This window comes from Choristoneura fumiferana, chromosome 6, assembly GCF_025370935.1.
Source record: "Choristoneura fumiferana chromosome 6, NRCan_CFum_1, whole genome shotgun sequence".
Lineage (NCBI taxonomy): Eukaryota > Metazoa > Arthropoda > Insecta > Lepidoptera > Tortricidae > Choristoneura > Choristoneura fumiferana.
The window spans coordinates 15,615,869-15,640,251 of record NC_133477.1 but is presented as its reverse complement, the minus strand read 5'-3'; the positions used below and the strand labels follow the sequence as shown (position 1 = coordinate 15,640,251).

Genomic DNA, 24,383 nt, shown 5'->3' with positions numbered 1-24,383 from the left:
AGAATGATCGGAGAGTCGAATGGTAGGCATTTCCTGTTAAATTTTTCGGGGTATGAATATCTTTAGGGCGTGTTTTCTGCAAACGATATTCGACGACGTAGCAAACCGAAGTAAATGTCGTAGAAGGATTTCAAAAGGAATTAAATTGGAACTGAACTGAAGATATATATATTTGTTGTATTTGTTATTATTGCAGTCAATGAAATGAAGTGGAATATTTTGTAATAACTTCAATTTATTAAATGAGTTGTCGCTTGTCGTATACCACCAAAACATAATAAATGACAAAGTAACAAGATTTTAATTATCTAAAAAAAATATTGATTCCCAACTATGTTAGAGTAACACGATCTAAAATCATGTAAGCAAGTCAAAGATTGCGAAAGCCCAAGATAAGGTAACAACATACAAAAGATAAATTTAATGTGATATGCTAGTATGAAGTATTTAATTCGGCAACACAGACGTCTTTCTGCTTTCTATTACAAATATAATAAATATAGTGATGTCATCTGAGCAAGTATGGCACAGGTTCGAAAAGAAAAGTAAAGACGGACGTGTGTGGAAGTTGAGAATACAAGATCTGCCTCCAGCTAGATTAAAGGATGCTATAGATTTGCTTGCAAATTTTTTTGCTAGGGACGAGGCAGTTCATCGAGCAGTCGGTAAGTAATATATTATTTAATGATCAACTCAACTAGTCTGTTAACAGAGTCGCTCTCATAAGCAAAATGTACCTACGCAGTGTTGGGTTATTAAGTTTTATAAAAAAAAATGTTTTTAATAAACGTTGTGTAGTAAAATGTTTGATTAATGTTTTTTGTGTTTGTTTTTAGGGTTCCGGAGCCAAAATGGCAAAAACGGAACCCTTATAATTTCGTCAAGTCCGTCTGTCTGTCTGTCTGTCCGTACGTCCGTATGTCACAGGCATTTTACTCGAAAACTACAACATGTATATCAATGAAATTTGGAGTAGGTACAGATTTCTTGTCAGTGGCGGATTTATGTTTTTTATGAGTGTAGGCCATTTTTTTGAAATCTGCCGCCCCTAGGCCGCTGCCGCCCCTAGGCCGCGGCATATATGGCCTATTTATAAATCCAGGACTCTTACTTGTCAAAGCAGCTATTTAGTTATGTAGTTAAATTACAAAAATAAGTATTTATAGGGGGGCACTCCATACACGTAACAGATTTTTTTTTTTTTAACTAGCATTAACTTGTGGTACATAGTTCGACAGCTCTTTTGAAAAGATAGTAAAGTTTCTCATAAACTTTTTTGATTAAGTAAAGATTTACGGAAATAATCGCTCCCAAAGTAGCAAAAATTGTGCCCCCTCCCCCCTCTATCTTGTAAACCGTTTGTCCAAAAATATGCAAACAACATGGAAAGGTAACGCTTAATAAATACTTTCAACGAAACTTGGTTTCAACATGATCGGATATACCGTTTTGAGTTATTGCCGAAAAACTGCGCTTCTCAACAAAAGGACTTAAGTGCCGTGAAGATACGCTCTTTTTCTGGTAATAGATTTTAAGACCGTAGGGTTTAAATTGTGTTATAACGCACATAATATTACTCGATTTTTTTCGTAATGGCTACGGAACCCTATCTTGGGCGTGTCCGACACGCTCTTAGCCGGTTTTTATTTAATGTTTTATTGAATGAAATAGGCGTTACTTTCCGAAGGTCCATAATCAATGAACTAAAACAATATTACTTTGCTGACTCGCGACTTTATGATACTCATAGCTACGTTTACCTATGCAATAAATGTGTGTTTATGCAGTTCCTCCACCTTCACACTGTAAGAACACACACAAATCACAAAAACCCATCTATCACCACCACGCTATACTCACTCAAACTCAAATAGAGCTCATCTTCAGAGGAACACAACCGTTCACCATGCTACCAGATGTTAAACTCCAACATCTTCTGTCTAAGATGTGGTAGCAGGTACTACTGAACTGGAGATTTGACGATTGCTTTGAAATTAATTTTATCATTTAACTCACGCAGTGTTCATTTTGACCGCCTAATTGTCACTTTACAGGAATTGCGAATAACCCAGTAGCAATGGAAGGGTACAGAAAGTATTATGAACTTCACATGAGCGATCCGTCGTATCGCATGGTGATCTGCTGTTCTGATGATACGCCAGAGGTGACGAAACTCATGGGACTCTCTATCATGAGCTTAAGCACGGACGTTACTTCATTGATTAAAGAAACATTGCCGCAGCCAGAGGTACATTTCACAGATTTAATTACGTATAATTGAATTTGGCGCTACTTTGTGAAGGCCCAAATCAATGAATTACAAAACAATTATATTACTTACTCAAAAATGGTACCAAATTTTGCCATTACGTCATCAAAAACAGCAGGTGGTAGGACCTTGTGCAAGGTCCGCCCGGATTGCTACCACCATCTTGCTCGCTAATCCTGCCGTGAAGCAGTAGTGCTTGCACTGTTGTGTTTCGGCGTGGAGAGTGAGACAGCCGGTGAAATTACTGGCACGTGAGGTATCCCATCTTAGACCTCTAGGTTGGCAACTCGTCTGCAATACCCCTGGTGTTGCAAATGTTTATGGGCGGTGGTGATCTCTTACCATCAGGAGACCCACTTGCTCGTTTGCCATCCAGTCGAATAAAAAAAATAAAAAAAAACGTCGTAAAAGTAACGAATTTAAATTTGAATAATGGAGATTAGCTGCTAGTGTCTAGGCAGTAATCTCGAATTGTCCAGGAAGTAAGTATGAAATTTACTTCCTGGACAAAAACCTTTGTTCCTTTAAAAACTTGGAACCCGTTATAAACAGCGCGCGGGCCGAGCGGCAGTGTTGGGTGTGGTTAACTAGTATTTTGAAATGGGTAAATGTCACCATTATAATCATCGTCATCACCATCACCATCATCATCACCCGCCATCATCATCATCAGTGTCATCATCAAAATCATTACTACCAACCATCATCATCATCATCATCACTAACAATCATCATAATCATCATCATCACGATCATCATCACCATCAACCACCATCATCATCGTCAGCGTGATCATCAAATCATTATTACCAACCATCATCATCATCATCGTCGTCATCATCATCATCACCATTACTAACAATAATCATAATAATCATCAACACTACAATCATCACCTTCATCATCACCATCAACCATCGTCATCATCATCATCATCAGTCATCACCATCAACGAATATCATCGTCACCATCACCATCACCATAAATCATCATCACTATTATCATTATAATCATCATCGTCATCATCATCCTCACCATCATCATCATCACATCACAATCACCTTCATTGCATTATCACCATCATCATTTTTGAGAAAAGCTATAAAAGCTTCGACCAGAAATCGCAATCCTGGCACTGATCTCTGCAGTATGTACCCGCGATCTTACAATAGCTACACATCTATGCAACGATAATGTGTATTCTACAGCTCTTCCCAATCCACACTGTAAGAACACACATCATACGAACCCAAATTTCACCACTACCACACTACGCTGATGCGTTTCTAACTCAAAATGGCATCTATTTACCTGAAATTTGGTACGCATGTACTTTATTAGATGACAATTGACAATGCACACCCACACAACCCACAATCTACACCCACCCACTTAAATGTACAGTCAAGGAAATTGAATCGCGTACCAGGGTGGAACCTTTTCATGATCAATCTCGCTATGATTTCTTTGGCAGAAATGACAGCAGTAATTAGGTTCCACCCTGATACGCGATTCAGTTTCTTTGTACAGTCAGAAGTAAAGCCTATATTTTTTTTTTAATATTAGTAAACCCATGCTAAGTTAGGCTTTGATCTTACAGGAAACAGAACCACGAGAGGTACCACAAGAAACTGAAAAATTACTACAGATCGCATATGAATATCTGGGGGCATACAATCCAGTAACTGAGTTTAATTTAGATATCTACTATGATGATAAAGGAATAGTCGTGGACCCCGAATATAGAGGATTAGGTATTGCTGAAAACTTCCTCAGAGTAAGGTCAGTGAAAATCAAGCGCCTCTTCGTAATCCCTTGCAAACGCGTCCAAATCGTCTTGCCATCTCCTTCTTGGTCTATTATGTTGTCGTCGCTGCTGCTTCGTCGTAATGATTAATTTATGTATGTTTAGACGACCCCCAAGAACCTGACCATGGCAAAAAACGTCTCGTGAACGGATTATCTACAGCTCGTCCGATACCCTTCTCCAATACAAAGTTTTCTTATCTACTTAACCTATAAATCAGACCTTTAATAATTGATTTACACTGATTTGCGCCACTTTTTTTTCTTAGGCGGCTTATGTGTAAAGCCCATGGAGTACCTATGACTGGAGCATGGATGACAGCATTTGGCACCCAGAAAGCAGGCGACCGCGACGGGTGGGAGACTGTCAAAGAAATCGAATATGACTACCTCGCCAAGAAATACGACGTCGCCTTCATCGACGTACCGCGCACTATGAAATTCATGATTGCTAAAGTTGGCAACACTAGTAGTACGAAGAAATTGATAGACCTTTACGAAAGTAAGAAATAAATGATAATAAAAGCATTATTTTGTTGATTTTATTTAATTATTATTGTTTAAGATATCAGGCAGGCACTAGGGTGGAAGCAACTGATAGGTGCCTGTATTTAGTCAAGTATTCTTCAGTAGTGCAAAGTGCTTCAGGTCGCGGGCTTCATCCCTCGCTCGCACCAATGAGTTTTTTGGAACTTAAGTACATATGTACAAAATATCATTTGTTAGTTATGTTAGCTTTTCGGTGAAGGAATATATCGCGAGGAAACAAATCCATCGGCCATTGCCATAATTCTATCATTCCCCTAAAACGGCTCGGAGACTTGATAAAATCACTGAATTCCGCAAGGGAAATGATACGTTTGGCCTCAATCTCGCTTGATGGAAGGCGAAGATGAGGCCTAAGATGGTACACGTTTGTCTAGAAGGTGTCTGTTCACTTTGACCTTAAAGATGTCCAGATTATAGCGTTAACCAAATAATATTATCTAACGTTTTAAACTTTCGTGATTTTCATTCATATCCATAATACCACCAACGGGACTTATCACGCTTACACACACGAGTAATATTTACCTCGACGTTTCGGCAACATTACAGTGGCCGTGGTCACGAGTAGACTGAAGTGTGGGGTGTCAAGTCTGCTAGCAGCGCGAGTCCTTCGAACTACCCTGTATTTTTGCAGTGTGGAGGAGGAGGAACTGAATGAACACACATTTCTAGTATAAACGTAGCTATCATAATGTCGCGGGTGAGCAAAGTAGGTGATTGTTTCAGTTCATTAATATGAACCTTGGCAAAGTAACGCCTGATTCAATAAATTAGTAGGTAATGTAACATGTTTTTACTTAACAGTGACGGCTTGCGGCATCAGCAAAGTGATAAGAATGCCTAATGTTATTTCAGTAAGATACATGTGTCATACCATTTCTGAATGAGCATAACATGTTTAATTTATTGGCGTTATTTGTTTGTTTCGTTTCTAGTAATTTTTTTTAATGGCAGATGGTTAAAGTTGAAATTATTATTTTTGAGACAACTTAAATCAAGATTAATAAATTTTTTTTCAGCATTTTACGGTAGTTACTGACAAAATAACACACTGCACTTCTGAAGTAACTATTCACGATTCGATACACATAAAAAACTGTTATTAAGAGCTTTCCAAGTCGATGCTGGTACTAAAAATGTCAAGACAAAGGGGAGTATCCCCAAAAATCTTTATTTCGGTAATAGCTCGAAAACCGTGCAACTTTTACTGGGGTCATGTTGGGTTGGTTAGGTTCCTCTTGAGCTGGCCTACCTCTGGTGTCACTGTGACGTGGTACTTCTGGGACACCCTGTATATATAACTTTTACCTACACCTAGATTTTATTGCACTATTAACCTATCTCGGTAAAAATTAATTGCGACGAGTAATGACGGATCTGAAAAGTTGATACCACCGACTAAAAATCATCGAGCACCTACGTCGTAGTTCCCCCGCCAAGTCGAGCAAAACAAAAACTTATTTTATAGTATCAATAAAGCCAATTATAGGATCTCACAAGTAGACACAAATTTAAAACAAGTAAAACTCACCTACGCGCAAAATCGCAAACATGCACCACGCAAACATGGATAAAAACAGCCGGGGACGGACGGACAGATAGACAGACTGACAGACAGACATGGCGAAACTATAACGGTTCCGTTTTTTCCAATTTGGCTCCGGAACCTTAATAAAAAACTCACAAAAGTTTTAAAATCACGGACACTGTTTCTTATGCATATCTACAAATCTGCAACTGGAGTGCCGAAAACGCCGATGGGCGTCTAATTTAGCTTTCCCTGGATGCCACTGACGCCGATGGGCGTCTGTTCTGCAGAATTGTCGGCATCGCAGCAAAGTATGTAATCTGCATGGCTACTACGAAACTCGAAGTTCGTATCGTACCGTCCCTCTCGCTCTCGTAATTAATAGTATTATGTAAGTGTTAGAGGGACCGCACGACACGAACTTCGAGTTTCGTAGTAGCCCGGCTGGCGCGCGGCAATGAATGGGTTAAAGAGCTTTACAGACTGCAATGCAAGATAATGAATAGATTTATTTTTCCCTGAATGGCAACACTGGCATAGATCGCTCGTTTTTGGCTCGAAATTCTAACTTGTGATTTTATTTTGCTTAATATAGAAAATGTACACACCCAATATCATAATATTCTCAAGTTTTTCGCGATTCCCAAGGTCAAAGAAATAATGCGTTATTTGGGAGAAACGTGTCAAAATAGTATTGTAGAGCGCTATCCTGCTGTCTAGTTTTTTTTCCCGTTCTGGCGGTTCACTTATATATATCTTTATTATTATTATATTCCATACTAATGGGTTAAAAGAGTATCTACTCTATTCGCCTAAGTCTTGCTCCCGAGCAAGATAAGGATAGGAAGATATATAAGAATAGGAAGATAAGGCTGGCTGCGTTTTTGAATAATGATAATCGATCAAAACTAATTTGGAAGCTATCCTTAATTGTCAACTTAGCGAGCAGTCGTGGACCCAAGGATCCCTCCCCATTCGGTACGGTGGTTTAGGGATCCGCAAAATTTCGGATGTCGCGTTACCAGCCTTTTTGTCGTCAGTCCATAGCTCGATCAGTCTCATAGGCAAAATCCTACGCACAAACTATGAGATCTCGAACTTGGAAGACGCCAAAAACGCTTGGTCAATTGCTTGCCCCAGTCAAAATTTTCCGGAAAATCCAAAATCGCAACGGAGCTGGGACGACACTATATCTAAATTATCCCAAGAATCACTACTCCGCGAATCCTGCACTGCTGGACGAGCCAGATTATTAGCTGCAGGCACAAGAGAAGCTGGTTATTGGCTCCACGCGCTCCCCTCCCGAAACATGGGCACCTTCCTAGAACCCAATACCCTGCGACTGTCGGTATGCCTACGCCTCGGGGTCCCGGTCTGCGCCCCACATCGGTGTCCCTGCGGAAACGACGTGGACCGGCTTGGGCATCACGGTCTTTCCTGCCAGAGAAGTGCGGGTCGTTTCTCAAGACATGCTGCCCTTAATGATATTATCCGTCGGTCTCTTGCTACGGTCAATGTGCCGGCTATTTTAGAGCCAACAGGCATATCTAGAAATGACGGCAAGAGACCGGACGGAATGTCGCTGATTCCGTGGAGTATGGGACGTGTGCTAGTGTGGGATGCAACTTGTGTTGACACACTGGCCCCGTCTCATCTCCACCGAACATCAATAAGGGCAGCAGCAGCAGCAGAAATGGCGGAAACTGCCAAAGCAGGAAAATACAGTGGTCTCGGTGCCGAATATGATTTTGTACCTTTCGGCGTCGAGACCCTTGGTCCGTGGGGTCCTGGCGCTCTGAGTCTCTTCAAAGATCTATCAAAGAGACTCAGAGATACCACAGGAGACCGAAGAGCTGGCAGTTTCCTCGCTCAACGCATCAGTCTTGCGATCCAGCGGGGAAATGCTGCCAGCATCTTTGGTACCATGCCGCAGGGTCCATTTTTAGATTTATTATAGTTTTAGTTTATTTAATTTTATTGTACCTAATATACCTTTTTTATAGTTGGACCTGTATTGTTCTGGAAATAAATATAAGTACTATTGCAGTAAAAAAAAATAATCTGAATGTTAATACGGTAGATTACGTCAATGTCTCCAAATATTAATTAAAGCGAATAACAAAATAAAACCGAAGTCGGAGTATTTGTACAGTTGCGTGAATATAAAATGGCGGTGTATGGTATGTATTTAAGGTTGTCCAAACGCATAAAGAAGATTATTTTGCGAGTTTTTTTTACATTTTTGCATTTTATGACTGTTTGTAAAATAAATAACAGTTTTGACGTACTATAGTCTGTTCGATATAGGAATGGACAGAAGGAAAATAGGCTCTTTATAATGCAGGCTTTCGGAAGTCATTTAATAAATTGTTTTTTTTAGTATACCGTCTAAACTTAATTCTAATTAGAATAAAGTAGAATAGAAACGTTTATTCGCATTTCGCAAATACATAAACACAAAATAAACAAGTATAAAGTAAATAGAAGGATGTCGGGGCAGATATTTGTATGAAAAATATCAATATTTGTTCTCGGTTCTTGGGTGTTTATATATATTATCTATATAATTATATTTATCCGTTTCTTTACAAGCTTTGCTAAGTTTACTTTGGGACTAGGTCAATTGGTGTGAATTGTCCCGTGAAATTTATTTATTACTACACATCTGCAATACCCCTGGTGCTGCAGGTGTTTATGGGCGGTGGTGATCTCTTACCATCAGGAGACCCACTTGCTCGTTTGCCATCCAGTCGAATAAAAAAAAAACATTTCAAAGAAGCAAGCAATCAAGCAAGCAAGCAAGCATGCAAGTGAGTGAAATATATTACCATCTCAGAATAAATATAATTTTATTGTTAAGCTTGTTAAGCAATAAGCAACAATGACAATGTCAAAACCATAGAGCAGTAGTATATATATCATTCGTCCACACCATATAAGCTACGCCATTTCTTCGATAAGCCGACGTGGTTTCGTGACGGTGCGGCCACTGCGCATTGGTGCTCCTTGCAAAATGGCTGTGGGAAATGGGAGACAAGGTGTCTTAGCGCTGGCTTGTCGTGGAGTTCTTGCTGGACTCTGTGGACCCGATGATAATGAAACCATATGGACAACGCGGTCCATCTCATTTGGGCTTACGATAGGTGGATCTTGAGTAGTCTGGCAGGACGACCAAATTGATGGTTGAGTAAGTTGAGGCGTTGGGAGAGGCGATTCTGGCCGATTGGTAAGTGTAGTTGATGGTGACTGATGTCTGACAGGCGTGGAAAATGATAATGGATGAGGCGTAGGTGTGGATGAAGGAAACGGAAGAGTACGAGATGTCGACGGAGGTACTAGTGGATTTATATCAGGTGCTGACGCAAGTGATGCAGGAATATCGTTAACAGGTGGAGCTGGACTGATTGGGTCGGCTAGACGGGAACGCACGTGATCAGCATGATACCTCCTCTGCACCCCGTCAGAAGTATTGACAGCGTATGAATATCTGTGTGTACGTCTTGATATAGTAGCTGGTTCCCATCGGGACCAGTCTCGGGCGCGAACAAATACGCTGTCGCCTGCTTTAAAATTTGGAATTTGTTTTTCAGACTCAATGTTGGCTTGTATCTGCTTGTATTTTAGAGCTCTTTTCGGGTTAGGACGGGCGTTGTCCAGGGCACAGTGCAATCGACGTCCAAACATCATTTCACCTGGGCTTTTCCCGGTGATGCTGTGAGCTGTTATACGGTAGGAAAATAGATTTTTTTCTAGACGCCTTCTCAGGGTCACGCCATCGCTCGCACTTGATGACATTCTGGTTTTAAACGTCCTTACCAAGCATTCTGCTAAGCCATTAGTCCTTGGGTAATATGGAGATGATTTGATGTGTAGGATGCCCTTGTCCTTGCAGCTTGCAATAATTTTGAAATTCTTGCGAAGTGAACTGTGTTCCGTTGTCAGATACCAAAAGTTGTGGGAAGCCAAAGGTTGTAAATATAGAATCTAGCTCTTCACATAGTTTGCTTGTGGTAATTTGGTTCATGGGTTTGATTTCGATTCATTTTGAGAGTGCATCCGCTAGAATCAACCAATATTTGCCTTCAAACGGTCCCGCGAAATCAATGTGAAGTCTTTCCCATGGGTTGTCAGAAACGGACCAGGAGAATACAGGCAGTTCAGTGTTGTTTGGCCGGTTTTCTTGACATTTACGACAGTATTTAATGTACTCTTCAATATCATAGTCAATTGATGGCCACCATACGTAAAAACGTGCAAGTGCTTTCATTGCACAAGTTCCAGGGTGCCCTGTATGCAGATATTGCAAAGTAGTCCTCCTGAGTGTATTCGGTATGATTATTCGACCTTGCCACATCAAAATCTTATTTTCGATGGATAATTCGGTGCGTTTCCGAGCATAAAATTTTAAGATATCTGCATAGGAATGTTCCCGCCAACTTGTCTTAATGTGCTCCGATATTTGTTTGAAAATCGGATCATTTTTTGACGCATTCCGTATTACTTCTAACGCTATATCTGAGACACTGTCATGTTGTAGTTGAGAAACTATTTTGTGTATTGTTAATTCTGCACGGGAAGGTCTCTCATCAGGGTTGGGCATCCGAGAAAGGTAGTCAGCCATAAAATTAAGTTATCCTTTCGTGAAGACGATGTCATAGTCATAGCTAAAGCCCATCGTATCAATCGATTATTAACAAGTCTCGGTAAATTGCGTTGCGGGCCTAAAAGGTGAATCAAGGGTTTGTGATCAGTGACTAGTGTGAATTTTGTGCCACGTAAGTATTGGTCAAACTTTTGGATGTCAAAAAATATTGCTAAAGCTTCTCGGTCAATAACTGAATATTTAGTTTCCGCTGATTTCAGTTTTCTTGATGCAAATACTATTGGTTGAATTTGGTCATTTGCTTTGTGAAATAAAACGGCACCTACACCCTTTTCTGAAGCGTCACATGCTAAGAACAACGGACGCTTCTCATCAAAAGCCACAAGTGGTTTTGATTTACTAATGAGAATTTTTGCATTTTCAAACGCTGTATTTTCTTTGTCTGTCCATCGCCACTTCTGGCGGGTGCCAGTCAATGAATGCAGATCCGCACAGAAGCTGTGCAAGAGAGGTATGAATTTTTCATAAAAATTTACGAGGCCAAGGAATGATCGTAGTTCTTGAGCGTTAGTAGGCGGTGTCGCTTTTGTTATTGCTTCAATCTTGGAATTGGTCGACCGTATTCCGTCCTTACTGATTGTGTGTCCCAGGTATTCGATATCTGTTTGGAAGAATGAACATTTTGTTAAATTGACTTTTAAGCCAGCTCGTTGTAGTTTGTCAAATATCATAACAAGTGTTTCGAGATGTTCAGTGTCATTATTCCCTGTCAAGGCGATATCATCGAAATAAATCGCTACATTTGGTATACCACCGAGTAGTTCATCAAGATAGTGTTAAAAAATCGAGGGTGCTGTGGATATTCCAAAAGGCATCCTATTGTATTGGTAATATCCTTTGTGAGTAGATATTGTTAGGTAATTTTTTGATTCTGGGGCGATCTCGAATTGCAAGTATGTATCTTTTAAGTCGATCTTCGAAAATTTATCACTGTTTGCAAGGTTTTGACGTAACTGGTCGAAAAGTGGAACTGGATGAGCGTGTGTTACCATCGCAGGGTTAATGGTGCTACGAAAATCACCACCAATTCTAATCTGGCCATTTGTTTTGACCACGTTGACAGTGGGGGTTGCCCATTCTAAAGCAGTTGTATTCGGATCAACTTTGGTAACTATTCCCTCGTTCACTAAACGCTCAAGTTCTCTTTCTATATTTTTGCGCATAGAGAACTTAACGGGACGGGTAGGGATGTGTTTAGGTACAGTACCAGGTTTGATAGGGATGTTAACAGCGTAATTTATAACTTTTTCTTATTTTTCTGGTTTTTCTGTGCATCTATATTTCAGTTTGTATTTTCAATTTAGGTTTTACGCGATGACCGTAAAAGTAAAAATTTGGAATTGAAATAAAAAATACAAAAAGATTCCAAAAAACCAATCTTAATTTTCCTAGTTTGCTGTCAAAAAGAGGCGAAAAGGTGTTTAGTACCTGTTTAAGTGTTCTGGTATCTCGTTGAGTAGGTTTAACCGAGGAGACAGGTTCCGGAAACGTCATGTCGAACATCTCGCTCCATTGAAGGCCAAAAAGCATGGGATTGGCGTCTTCCATGACTACAACGGGTAAAATTTTCTTTCTTCCAAGGACTTCAACTGTTACATCTGTAAGTCCCTTTGGTTTGAGTTTGAGATTTCCATAGGCACGTAGTTTCGGTGCCTTTGTTAAAGGAGGTGTTCCAATACGTTTCCAAAATTCTGTACTAATAATGGAGTATACTGATCCCGGATCCCAGTCCAACGTACCTACAACTGACACCATTCAGTGTGACATCAATGCGCTTGCTGTCCTTGTTCCTCTTACGTTCAATCTTGAAGACATCGTCACTATTGTATGAGTTCGTATCAGAAGATTCTGATACGAACTCGTCGCTGTCAGTGTTCCTAATTTTATGTAATTTGTTTTCGTTTTTGTTCGCTCGTTTCTTCCCTGACTTTGTGCTCGTCAAATATGCTCGACCAGACTTGATACAGCAATCTTAGAAATGTCCGAGTGTTTGACATTCCTTGCAAGTATGGTATCTTGCCTTACAATCGTCCACCTTGTGTCTCTCATATGTACCGCATCGACGGCACTGATCTAGGCCTAGCCTGCGTGAAAACGTACTCTGTTGGTTGCGCTGTGTCATGCTGATTTTTGTTCTGACTTTGTTTGTGGCAGCTGGTAAGGTGACAAGATTGTCGCCCTCGGCAAGCTCTCTAGACTGAGCTCCTGCGAAGAATTTGGCAAATGTGACTTCTACAGTTTTTCCATCGAAATGTTCCTGTAGATCGGGCCATTTTTGTTTCAGGTCAACTTCTAGCTGTGGGTGATTTATGCCGGTCGCAAATCGGTCACGCAGTAGACGCTCGAACAAATCGTCCTTGTAGCCGCAGTCGTTGGCGAGTTTCTTGAGCCTGTTGGCGTAGTGTTCCATAGTCTCATTGCGATCTCGTACGCAAATCCAAAATTCAGTTAAAGCTTTGAATTTTGTTGTTTTGGTTCGATGTAAGTCGAGTAGTTTGGACTTTACATCATTGTATAAGCTATTTTCAAAGTCGGGAATAAGTGCTACTTTTAAATCGTGGAAGACTTCTGGAGTTAAACAAGAGAATAAAAGTTCTTTTCTGATGTCGTCTTCACTACGTCCCAGATATCGCATTTTTTTTCGAAAAATTCTAAAAAAAAATCTATCGACGTAGTAGCAGGGTTAAATGTATCACACTTGAAATCCTACTGATATTATAAATGTGAAAGTTTGTGAGTGAGTGAGTGAGTAAGTGAGTAAGTATGTTTGTTACTTCTTCACGCTGAAACGGCTGGACGGATTTGGATGAAATTTTGGGAAAATTTAGTTTATAACCTGGATAAAACATAGGCTACTTTTCATCCCGATATTCCCACGAAATAGGGATAAAATCTCGAAAAAACAACCGCTGGGTTAGAGTCATGAAATTTGGTATGTAGGTAGTTGGACGTCTGGAATAACACATAGATAACTTTTTGACCCGATATTCTCACGGGATACCCAGGGATAAAATATTGAAATAACAACCGCTGGGCTTAGAGCCATGAAATTTAGTATGTAGGTAGCTGGACGTCTAGAATGACACATAAGTGACTTTTTGACCTGATATTCCCACGGGATACCTAGGGATAAAATCTCAAAATAGCAACAGCTGGGCTTAGAGGCATGAAATTTGGTACGTAGGTAGCCGGACGTCTGGATTAACACATACGCTACTTTTTATACCGATATTCCCAGGGGATAGTTTTGTAATTAAGGGACCTCATACATCCCTGTATTATTATTATTATTATTTTGTATTTTTTTCTTTAATTGTATACTGTAGTTTTTAAGTATTTTATCTGTAATTATTTTATTTTGGCAATGATGGTCTTTTCGAAAGCGCTGGTAGTTTAAAAATGACGTGTAAAAGTCCATAGCGGCCTATTTACTGAATAAATAATTTGAATTTTAATTTGGATAGGGAAAAATTTTGAAATTTCAGCACTGGGTTTAGAGTCTTGAATTTTCTACAATTATTCACAACACAACCTCAATGAAGACCACGTTATAAATTTTGGAAATTGCAACTACCAGACCGAATAGTTTACGTGTGCGAAGCCGCGGGTAAAAGCTAGTTTTTGATAATTGCAAGTTTGTTACTGTAGTTGTTGATGTTCGCCGAGCCGGTAGATTCCGTACCAGGTGTTGCTGGTGTAGGGGCCGCCGCTGTCGGTCGCTGTTGTATCACGAGTTGTTTTAGAATATCTGCTATTTGTTGTTCTTGCTGTTGTTGTACTTGCAGAAATTCTTGGAACTGTTCCGCGTTCATTATTTATTATTTGAATTAATCCTCGTCGCCAATGAAATATATTACCATCTCAGAATAAATATAATTTTATTGTTAAGCTTGTTAAGCAATAAGCAACAATGACAATGTCAAAACCATAGAGCAGTAGTTCGAGCATGTAAGCAAGCATGCATTCAAAGCTGCATTCAAGCATGCAAGGAGGCATGTAATTTTGCAAGAAATAGTGCTAGTAGTAGGTAAGCATGCATTCAAGCATGCAAGCAAGCATGCAAGCAAGGATGCAAGCAAGCATGCAAGCAAGGATGCAAGCAAGGATGCAAGCAAGCATGCAAGCATGCAAGCAAGTATGCAAGCATGCAAGCAAGCATGCAAGCAAGCATGCATGCAAGCATGCAAGCAAGCATGCAAGCAAGAATACAAGCAAGCATGCATTCAATCATGCTAGCAAGCGTGGAAGGAATCATGTAAGCAAGCATGTAATTATGCATGAAATAGTGCAAGCATGCAAGCAATCAAGCATGCAAGTGAGCATGTAAATTTGCAAGCAAGCATACAGGCAAATATGCAAGCCAGAATGTAAGCAAGCATGCTTTTTAACACATTATTTAAAAAACGTTTGTGTAATGTGCATTCATAGTTCTATGTAGAGAGTCAGCTCAGCGGTTAGAATACAAAACAAACTTTTGGTCATCCCTTGGGAATGGCAATTTTTTTCGGGACAAAAAATATCCTATTGTTTACTCTGGACTTGTAATATGACGTATGCAAAATTTCATAGGAATTGGTGCAGTAGTTACGGTACGGTTACGTTATCTTTTTTTTAGAAAATTTTATATAGGTTACTTATGTTCAATTTTTTTTTCTGTGGGCTAGCGTTTAAGAGTTATTTACGAAAAACTAAAAAAGGGACACACCCACCCAATGTAAATATTTTCAAAGTTGCTTCCTTGTGGTTGGATATGAGGCTATTACATATCATTTTAGGTATACTTTACAAATAATGACTCAACCGTATCATATCTGGAGGAGTCCAAACTAGGTAAGTATGTTTTGATAATGATTTTTATTTTTATTTAGAGATCAGTTATTTTGAACATGAAACTACCGTGAGACTCACTCATATTAAATATGTATAATGACCCGGATAACTCACGTCTTAAATCGAGTTTAGCTGGACATGTTTCGGGCTAATCCGTAGCCCTTCGTCTTCGGAGCAACGCGACTCAGCGGCTGCTGGAACACGTGCACTGCGCGCCGCCGCTCTGCTCGCGCGACTACCCGACGAAACTGACACCGGCACACAACTACCCGCGTTTTCATCATCATTACAACTGTCAAATGTAGGGTAGCACACAACACTAACAACATCGCTCCGTAAAGGTACGTTCACACCCACCGATGACGCAGCACGAGTATTTAACACCGTTTTCCAACTCGGAGGTACCGTCCAACCACTATCCCGGTTGAAATTCGGCCGACGACTAATCTCGATGGCTTCTTCACGCACTTTCCGCGGAATGAAAAATTTCTCTCTCGCCAGTACAGATACCTTATCAAATCTGATATAGTGCGTCGAACCCGAGTCCATTGAGTGCTCGGCCACAGCAGACCCCTTGTCGTCCTGTTTCACCAACATACCATGCGGGGAGCTGAGGGCGTTGCGTGAGTTGCGTAATAATTCGGATGTGTTGGTGTTACCAGCGGATAAGGGTAATGCAACGGTTATCGTCGACACTTTGGGAATATTTAAGATTATTAAGACTGCTGATGATTGTTCGGGGTTACAAACTGATCTACATAGGCTTGGTCAATATTGTAAAGATAACGCTCTACATTTGAATGTTAAAAAATGTAACGTGATTTCCTTTACCAGAAAAAAATGTTATTAAATATTATTATGATTATGTGTTAAATAATGAAATTGTACAGAGGACAACAACTATAAAGGACTTAAGAGTGTATATTGATAGTAATTTTTTTTTGAGCACATACATAACATTACTAATAGGGCCTTTAAACTTCTGGGTTTCGTACTTAGGACTGGAAGGGAGTTCCAGAGCCCTAATACTATTTTAAATCTTTATAACTCCTTGGTGAGGCCAATCCTGGAATATTCTTCGGCGGTTTGGCATCCTCAGTATAACGTTTACAAAGACTCAATTTAGAAAATACAAAATAAATTAATAAAACATTTAAACTTTAAAGCTTCGCGATCTGTAAAATATTTTGATGTGGAAATTGCATCTCTCGAGAGTAGGCGCACGTTCAGAGATCAGGTCATGTTATTAAAAATATTATTAAATGAGATTGAATCCCCTATCTTTTGAGTAAATTAGGTTTGAGAGTACCTCGCCTGAATTCGATATTTTTTTATTGTATGCTTCATGTACCCTTTGTGATATTGATATGTAATGTGATATGCTAGTATGAAGTATTTAATTCGGCAACACAGACGTCTTTCTGCTTTGTTGTACAAATATAATAAATATAGTGATGTCATCTGAGCAAGTATGGCACAGGTTCGAAAAGAAAAGTAAAGACGGACGTGTGTGGAAGTTGAGAATACAAGATCTTCCTCCAGCTAGATTAAAGGATGCTATAGATTTGCTTGCAAATTTTTTTGCTAGGGACGAGGCACTTCATCGAGCAGTCGGTAAGTAATATATTATTTAACTAGCTTTTGCCCGCGACTTCGTCTGCGTAGATTTTTATATTTACACAATACTCGATAGGAATGAAGTTAATGTCCCGCATTGGCCGTTTCGTGGAATTTTCGAAAAATCCCTACCATATAATTTTTCGAGCTATGTCAGTGACTTTAGTTCTTCGCCGAATTTCCGTATTCCGGATATAAATAAATTAGGAACAATTCATGACATTTTTCTATTAATTAATTATACGCGTGTTGAATATGCGTGTTGATGTTACCACTACGTAACTATGTTTGTTTCATAGTTCCTCATAAGATGGCGCTGTGAAATGTGTGTCAATTAATTTATTGTCGTTTAAATTTGTTATATTATTTAATCAATTACCTAAATTTCTTGATATCCGTACTCCTTCTTTTAAACTTAGTCAATTTGGCTAAATCAGCCCATCTGTTAGTGTAGCAGGGTACTCGATAGTCGTACAACACTTGAAAATAAGTCTGCACCTCCTTCCTAAGTAGCGTCATAAGATTCAGGTGCAAACTTAACTTAATCAAGAGTAGCGGCTACCGCCCCCCCCCCTCTTTTAGGGGTAGGATTTTTAAAGTCTATATAACCTGACCGGGGATTTTCTCGCCAGATTAGTAAAGCTTGCATGAAAATCCGTTCAGCCGTTTTCACGTGATGCGTGGTCAAATAAACAGATAAACAGACAAAAATTCTAAAAACTTTTGGAACGTGTTCTGTTATCGATTCTAAGTATCCCCAGCCAACTTTTGTATAGATATAAGATAGATGTATAGAATTATACTCGTACGCGTGTTGATATGTGTGTTGATTTTACCATTAAGTACTTATAGTTCTTTTTTTTAGCATTAGAAAGAATTTTATTGAAAAAAACTTTTGAAAAATAAGTCACAGCAAATAGTATCAATTAGCAAGGATATAATGATCATTTACATGCTTTTGGTATCATAAAAGTAATAGTAACTGTTTTTTAAAACGTTTTTCAATAAATAGACTCGTCAAGATTGTTTACCCTATTTCTAATGCTAAGCATAACTATGTAAGTAAACTCTTTTTTATTAGTTTACTCCATTACATACTGTTTACCCAGTTCTCCAAAAGATGGCCTTGTAACGTGTGGCAATTACTTTATTGTCGTTTAATTTTAGTCGTATCATTAAATCAATTAAATTATTCAATTATTTGTTGATATCCGTACTCCCTCTTTTAAACTTTGAGTTAATTTGGCAAAATCCTTCCTTACTCGAGTCACAAAGTTATTAATTTCAGCGCCATCTGTTAGTTTATCAGGGTACTTGATAGTCATAGCACGTATTTGAAAACTTGAAGGTGGAAACTTAACTCAATCGAATCGAATGTAGTAGCTACCTCCACTTTTAAGGGTTGAATTTTTATACCCTAAGGGTCGAATTTTTATAGCCTATAACCTGGCCGGGGATTTTCTCGTCAGATTAGTAAAGTTTGCATAAAAATCCGTTCAGCCGTTCTCACGTGATGCGCGGTCAAATAAACGACAAACAGATAAACAGATAAACAGACAAACAGACAAAAAATCTAAAAACTGTTGGAACGTGTTCTGTTATCGATTCTAAGTATCCCCATTCAACTTTTTTTCGAATATCTTCCATGTACAGACTTTCGACCCTCTTCAGCTTTATTATATGTATAGATATAGATGATCAACTCAACTAGTCGGTTAGAGTCGCTCTCATAAGCAAAATGTACCTACGCAGTGTTGGGTTATTGAGTTTTATATAAAAAAAAATGTTTTTAATAAACGTTGTGTAGTAAAATGTTTGATTAATGTTTGTTTTTAGGGTTCCGGAGCCAAAATGGCAAAAACGGAACCCTTATAGTTTCGTCAAGTCCGTCTGTCTGTCTGTCTGTCCGTGCGTCCATATGTCACAGGCATTTTACTCGAAAACTACAAGATGTATATCAATGAAATTTGGAGTAGGTACAGATTTCTTGTCAAAGCAGCTATTTAGTTTTGTAGTTAAATTACAAAAATAAGTATTTATGGGGGGCACTCCATACACGTAACAGAAATTGATTTTTTTTAACTAGCATTAACTTGTGGTATATAGTTCGACAGCTCTTTTGAAAAGATAGTAAAGTTTCTCAAAAACTTTTTTGATTAAGTAAAGATTTCCGGAAATAATCGCTCCCAAAGTAGCAAAAATTGTGCCCCCCCCCCCTCTATCTTGTAAACCGTTTTTCCAAAAATATGCAAACAACATGGAAAGGTAACGCTTAATAAATACTTTCAACGAAACTTGGTTACAACATGATCGGATATACCGTTTTTGAGTTATTGACGAAAAACTGCGCTTCTCAACAAAAGGACTTAAGTGCCGTGAAGATACGCTCTTTTTCTGGTAATAGATTTTAAGACCGTAGGTTTTAAATTGTGTTATAACGCACATAATATTACTCGATTTTTTTTCGTAATGGCTACGGAACCCTATCTTGGGCGTGTCCGACACGCTCTTGGCCGGTTTTCATTGAATGTTTTATTGAATGGAATAGGCGTTACTTTCCGAAGGTCCATAATCAATGAACTAAAACAATATTACTTTGCTGACTCGCGACTTTATGATACTCGTAGCTACGTTTACCTATGCAATAAATGTGTGTTTATGCAGTTCCTCCACCTTAACACTGTAAGAACACACACAAATCACAAAAACCCATCTATCACCACCACGCTATACTCACGCGTTTCGAACTTAACTAGAGCTCATCTTCAGAGCAACACAACCGTTCACCATGCTATCAGATATTAAACTCCAACATCTTCATCCTGTCTAACATGTGATAGCAGGTACTACTGACCTGGAAATTTGATTGCTTTGAAATTGTTTTTATCATTTAACTCACGCAGTGTTCATTTTGACCGCCTAATTGTCACTTTACAGGAATTGCGAATAACCCAGTAGCAATGGAAAGGTACAGAAAGTATTATGAACTTCACATGAGCGATCCGTCGTATCGCATGGTGATCTGCTGTTCTGATGATACGCCAGAGGTGACGAAACTCATGGGACTCTCTATCATGAGCTTAAGCACGGACGTTACTTCATTGATTAAAGAAACATTGCCGCAGCCAGAGGTACATTTCACAGATTTAATTACGTATAATTTAATTTGGCGCTACTTTGTGAAGGCCCAAATCAATGAATTTAAAAACAATTTTATTACTTTCTCAAAAATGGTATCAAATTTTGCCATTACGTCATCAAAAACGTCGTAAAAGTAACGAATTCTGGAGATTAGCTGCTAGTGTCCAGGCAGTAATCTCGAACTGTCCAGGAAGTAAGTATGAAATTTACTTCCTGGACAGTAACGGGTTCCTTTAAAAATTTGGAACCCGTCATAAACAGCGCGCGGGCTGAGCGGCAGTGTTGGGTGTGGTTAACTAGTATTTTGAAATGGGTCTATGTCACCATTATAATCATCATCATCATCACCTTCACCATCATCATCACCCGCCATTATCATCATCAGCTTCATCATCAAAATCATTATTACCAACCATCATCATCATCATCATCACTAACAATCATCATCATCATCAGCATCACTAATATTCCTAATTATCATCATCACTATCAACCATCATCATCAGCATCATCAAAATCAACATTAGCAACCATCACTAACAATCATCATAATCATCATCATCACCATCATCATCATCAGCGTCATCATCCAAATCATTATTACCAAATGTCATCATCATCATCATCACCATCACTAACAAAAATCATAATAATCACCAACACTACAATCATCACCTTCATCATCACCATCAACCATCGTCATCATCATCATCATCAGTCATCACCATCAACGAATATCATCGTCACCATCACCAACGTCATCATCACTATCATCATCATCACTATTATCATTATCATCATCATCGTTATCATCATCCTCACCACTATCATCATCACATCACAATCACCTTTTTGAACATGAAACTACCGTGATCTCACTCATATTAAATGTCATTATAACGGATAACTCACGTCTTAAACCTAGTTTAGCTCGACATGTTTCAGGCTATTTTCGTAGCCCTACCTTTCCGTAGAGGAAGGGCTACGAAATAGCCCGAAACATGTCGAGCTAAACTCGGTTTAAGACGTGAGTTACCCGTTATAATGACCTTTAACACAATCACCTTCATTGCATTATCACCATCATCATTTTTGAGAAAAGCTCTAAAAGCTTCGACCAGAAATCGCCATCCTGGCACTGGTCTCTGCAGTATGTACCCGCGATCTTACAATAGCTACACATCTATGCAACAATAATGTGTATTCTACAGCTCTTCCCAATCCACACTGTAAGAACACACATCATACGAACCCAAATTTCACCACTACCACACTACGCTGATGCGTTTCTAACTCAAAATGGCATCTATTTACCTGAAATTTGGTACGCATGTACTTTATTAGATGACAATTGACAATGCACACCCACACAACCCACAATCTACACCCACCCACTTAAATGTACAGTCAAGGAAATTGAATCGCGTACCAGGGTGGAACCTTTTCATGATCAATCTCGCTGTGATTTCTTTGGCAGAAATGACAGCAGTAATTAGGTTCCACCATGATACGCGATTCAGTTTCTTTGTACAGTCAGAAGTAAAGCCTATATTTTTTTTACAAAAATATTAGTAAACCCATGCTGTTAGGCTTTGATCTTACAGGAAGCAGAACCACGAGAGGTACCACAAGAAACTAAAAAATTACAACAGATCGTACATGAATTTCTGGGGGCATACAATCCAGTAACTGAGTTTAATTTAGATATATACTATGATGATAAAGGAATAGTCGTGGACCCCGAATATAGAGGATTAGGTATTGCTGAAAACTTCCTCAAAGTAAGGTCAGTGAAGCGCCTCTTCGTAATCCCTTGCAAACGCGTCCAAATCGTCTTGCCATCTCCTTCTTGGTTTACTTTGTTATCGTCGCTGCTGCTTCGTCGTCATGATTAATTTATGTATGTTTAGACGACTAATGTGTAAAGTCCATGCCATGGGGGGGCCCCTAAGAACATGATCATGGCAAAAAACGTCTCGTGAACGGACTATCTACAGCTCGTACGATACCCTTCTCCAATACAAAGTTTTCTTATCTACTTAACCTATAAATCCGACCTTTAATAATTGATTTACACTGATTTGCGCCACTTTTTTTTCTTAGGCGGCTTATGTGTAAAGCCCATGGAGTACCTATGACTGGAGCATGGATGACAGCATTTGGCACCCAGAAAGCAGGCGCCCGCGACGGGTGGGAGACTGTCAAAGAAATCGAATATGACTACCTCGCCAAGAAATACGACGTCGCCTTCATCGACGTACCGCGCACTATGAAATTCATGATTGCTAAAGTTAGCAACACTAGTAGTAGTACGAAGAAATTGATAGACCTTTACGAAAGTAAGAAATAAATGATAATAAAAGCATTCTTTTGTTGAGTTTATTTAATTATTATTATTTAAGATATCAGGCAGGCACTAGGGTGGGAGCAACTGATAGGTGCCTGTATTTAGTCAAGTATTCTTCAGTAGTGGGAAGACTAGAAGACTATAAAGGAAATGCCTGCGAGGATTGTTGTGAGATCATTCAGTAGATACTTTAAATTGGTGGGCTCGCAGGCGAAGACACGGGAGCGGGGGGGGGGAGATTATAATATAAGAATAACAATCCTACAATTCCCATCACCTTTTTTCCAAGGAATTTTCTTCCAACAAAATTTACTCAGTAGTATCTAATCCTTGCATGTGTCATACTTGTAAACTATAGGCTGAAAATAGCCTGAATGGCTTCGAGAAAAGTATGGTACGGTAGTGCCTTTTGTTTTGTTTTGCTCGACTTGGCGGGGGCACTACGACGTAGGTGCTCGATGATTTTTAGTCGGTGGTATCAACTTTTCAGATCCGTCATTACTCGTCGCAATTAATTTTTACCAAGATAGGTTAATAGTGCAAATAAATTTAGGTGTAGGTAAAAATTATATTATTATATTATATGTCACAGGGAAATGATAAAACAGGGATTTGATCAAATTCCTCAGGGATATGATCAAGTCCCGGGAGATGATAAAAAAAACATCGCATTGTATCAATTCCCTTGCGAAATTCAGTGATGTGATCAAGTCTCCGAGCCGTTTTAGGGGAATGATAGAATTATGGCAATGGCGGATGGATCTCATCACTTCTCTTAGCTATTTGATCAAATCCCTGAGCTGTTCTAGGGAAAAGATAAAACGAATCATTTAAGTCAATTCAATTTGAACATTTTACTTAACACACCTAGTTTTTATCAAGTCTATTAGACGGAAGTAATATCATGGGCATTGTTTCAGGCATAAAAAATAATTTATACCAAATTGGTACAGCTGCAGGAATTATGAAAAAATTGACTTCAGAGAAATGCTCTCCAAATGGCTACGACTACCTACCTTTACTGAATCCGTCCCACCGATTACGTTGAGTTTGTGTGAAATTGCGGGCAAGTTATCTATATTCGGAGGTCAAGGCTTTAAGAAGTGTTCTTGTGCGACATCCAAAGTATAATGCAAAACAAGCCGTTGTGCATGTAAAAACAATAACGTGCTCTGTAACTCGAGATGCCACAAATCTAATACGTGCTTCAATAAAAAAATAAAGTTTAAACAATATTTTTTATAGCTTGTAAGCATCCCAGTCTAACCACGCTAAAGAAAATTAGTTTACACTTTACCATCTATTTTTTTCTATTTTTACCATCTATTATTTACATTGTATTAGAATAGGCTTAAAATTAACACATAACACATTGGGACAGTGTCGAGCACTCAGACGTTTACCTTAATAGGTAAAATTTCGGACGTTTAGCTTAAAAGCCAATATGTTTTGGCTGTTGATTATTTGAATATTTTGATTATTTTTGTGTATGTGTATAACATTTACATGTTACCAAAATGATTACCAAATAAGTATTTTGTATCTTTGTATGCTTATTATTTCATGTCACTAAATAATATTTATTTCTAAAACTGTATAGAGCCTGTGAATCGGCGGTCGCGGACTTGATCCC

General features: G+C 38.9%; 1 protein-coding gene across 2 annotated transcripts; it reads left to right on the top strand.

The window, feature by feature from the left end:
* Window positions 1–426: 426 nt before the first annotated feature.
* Window positions 427–23,813, top strand: LOC141429192 (uncharacterized). Of its 2 annotated transcripts, none has more exons than XM_074089459.1 (8): window positions 427–665; window positions 2,055–2,248; window positions 3,870–4,051; window positions 4,345–4,577; window positions 20,200–20,393; window positions 22,008–22,189; window positions 22,507–22,742; window positions 23,671–23,813. In XM_074089459.1, the coding sequence occupies exons 1-8, from the start codon at window positions 506–508 to the stop codon at window positions 23,796–23,798; spliced, it is 1,509 nt and encodes a 502-aa protein (XP_073945560.1). In that variant the 5' UTR covers window positions 427–505; the 3' UTR covers window positions 23,799–23,813. The 2 variants fall into 2 exon arrangements, with proteins under 2 accessions (XP_073945560.1, XP_073945559.1); XM_074089458.1 differs by having other exon boundaries at window positions 21,993–22,189.
* The last annotated feature ends 570 nt before the right edge of the window (window positions 23,814–24,383 follow it).

What these genes read in the sequence shown, in the direction of transcription:
- LOC141429192 (XM_074089458.1), top strand. Translation starts at nt 506, where the DNA reads ATGTCATCTGAGCAAGTATGGCACAGGTTCGAAAAGAAAAGTAAAGAC. An exon ending in ATTGATAGACCTTTACGAAA is followed by an intron (nt 4,578 to 20,199) that starts GTAAGAAATAAA and finishes GTCACTTTACAG; the next exon opens with GAATTGCGAATAACCCAGTA. An exon ending in GAAAACTTCCTCAAAGTAAG is followed by an intron (nt 22,190 to 22,506) that starts GTCAGTGAAGCG and finishes TTTTTTTCTTAG; the next exon opens with GCGGCTTATGTGTAAAGCCC.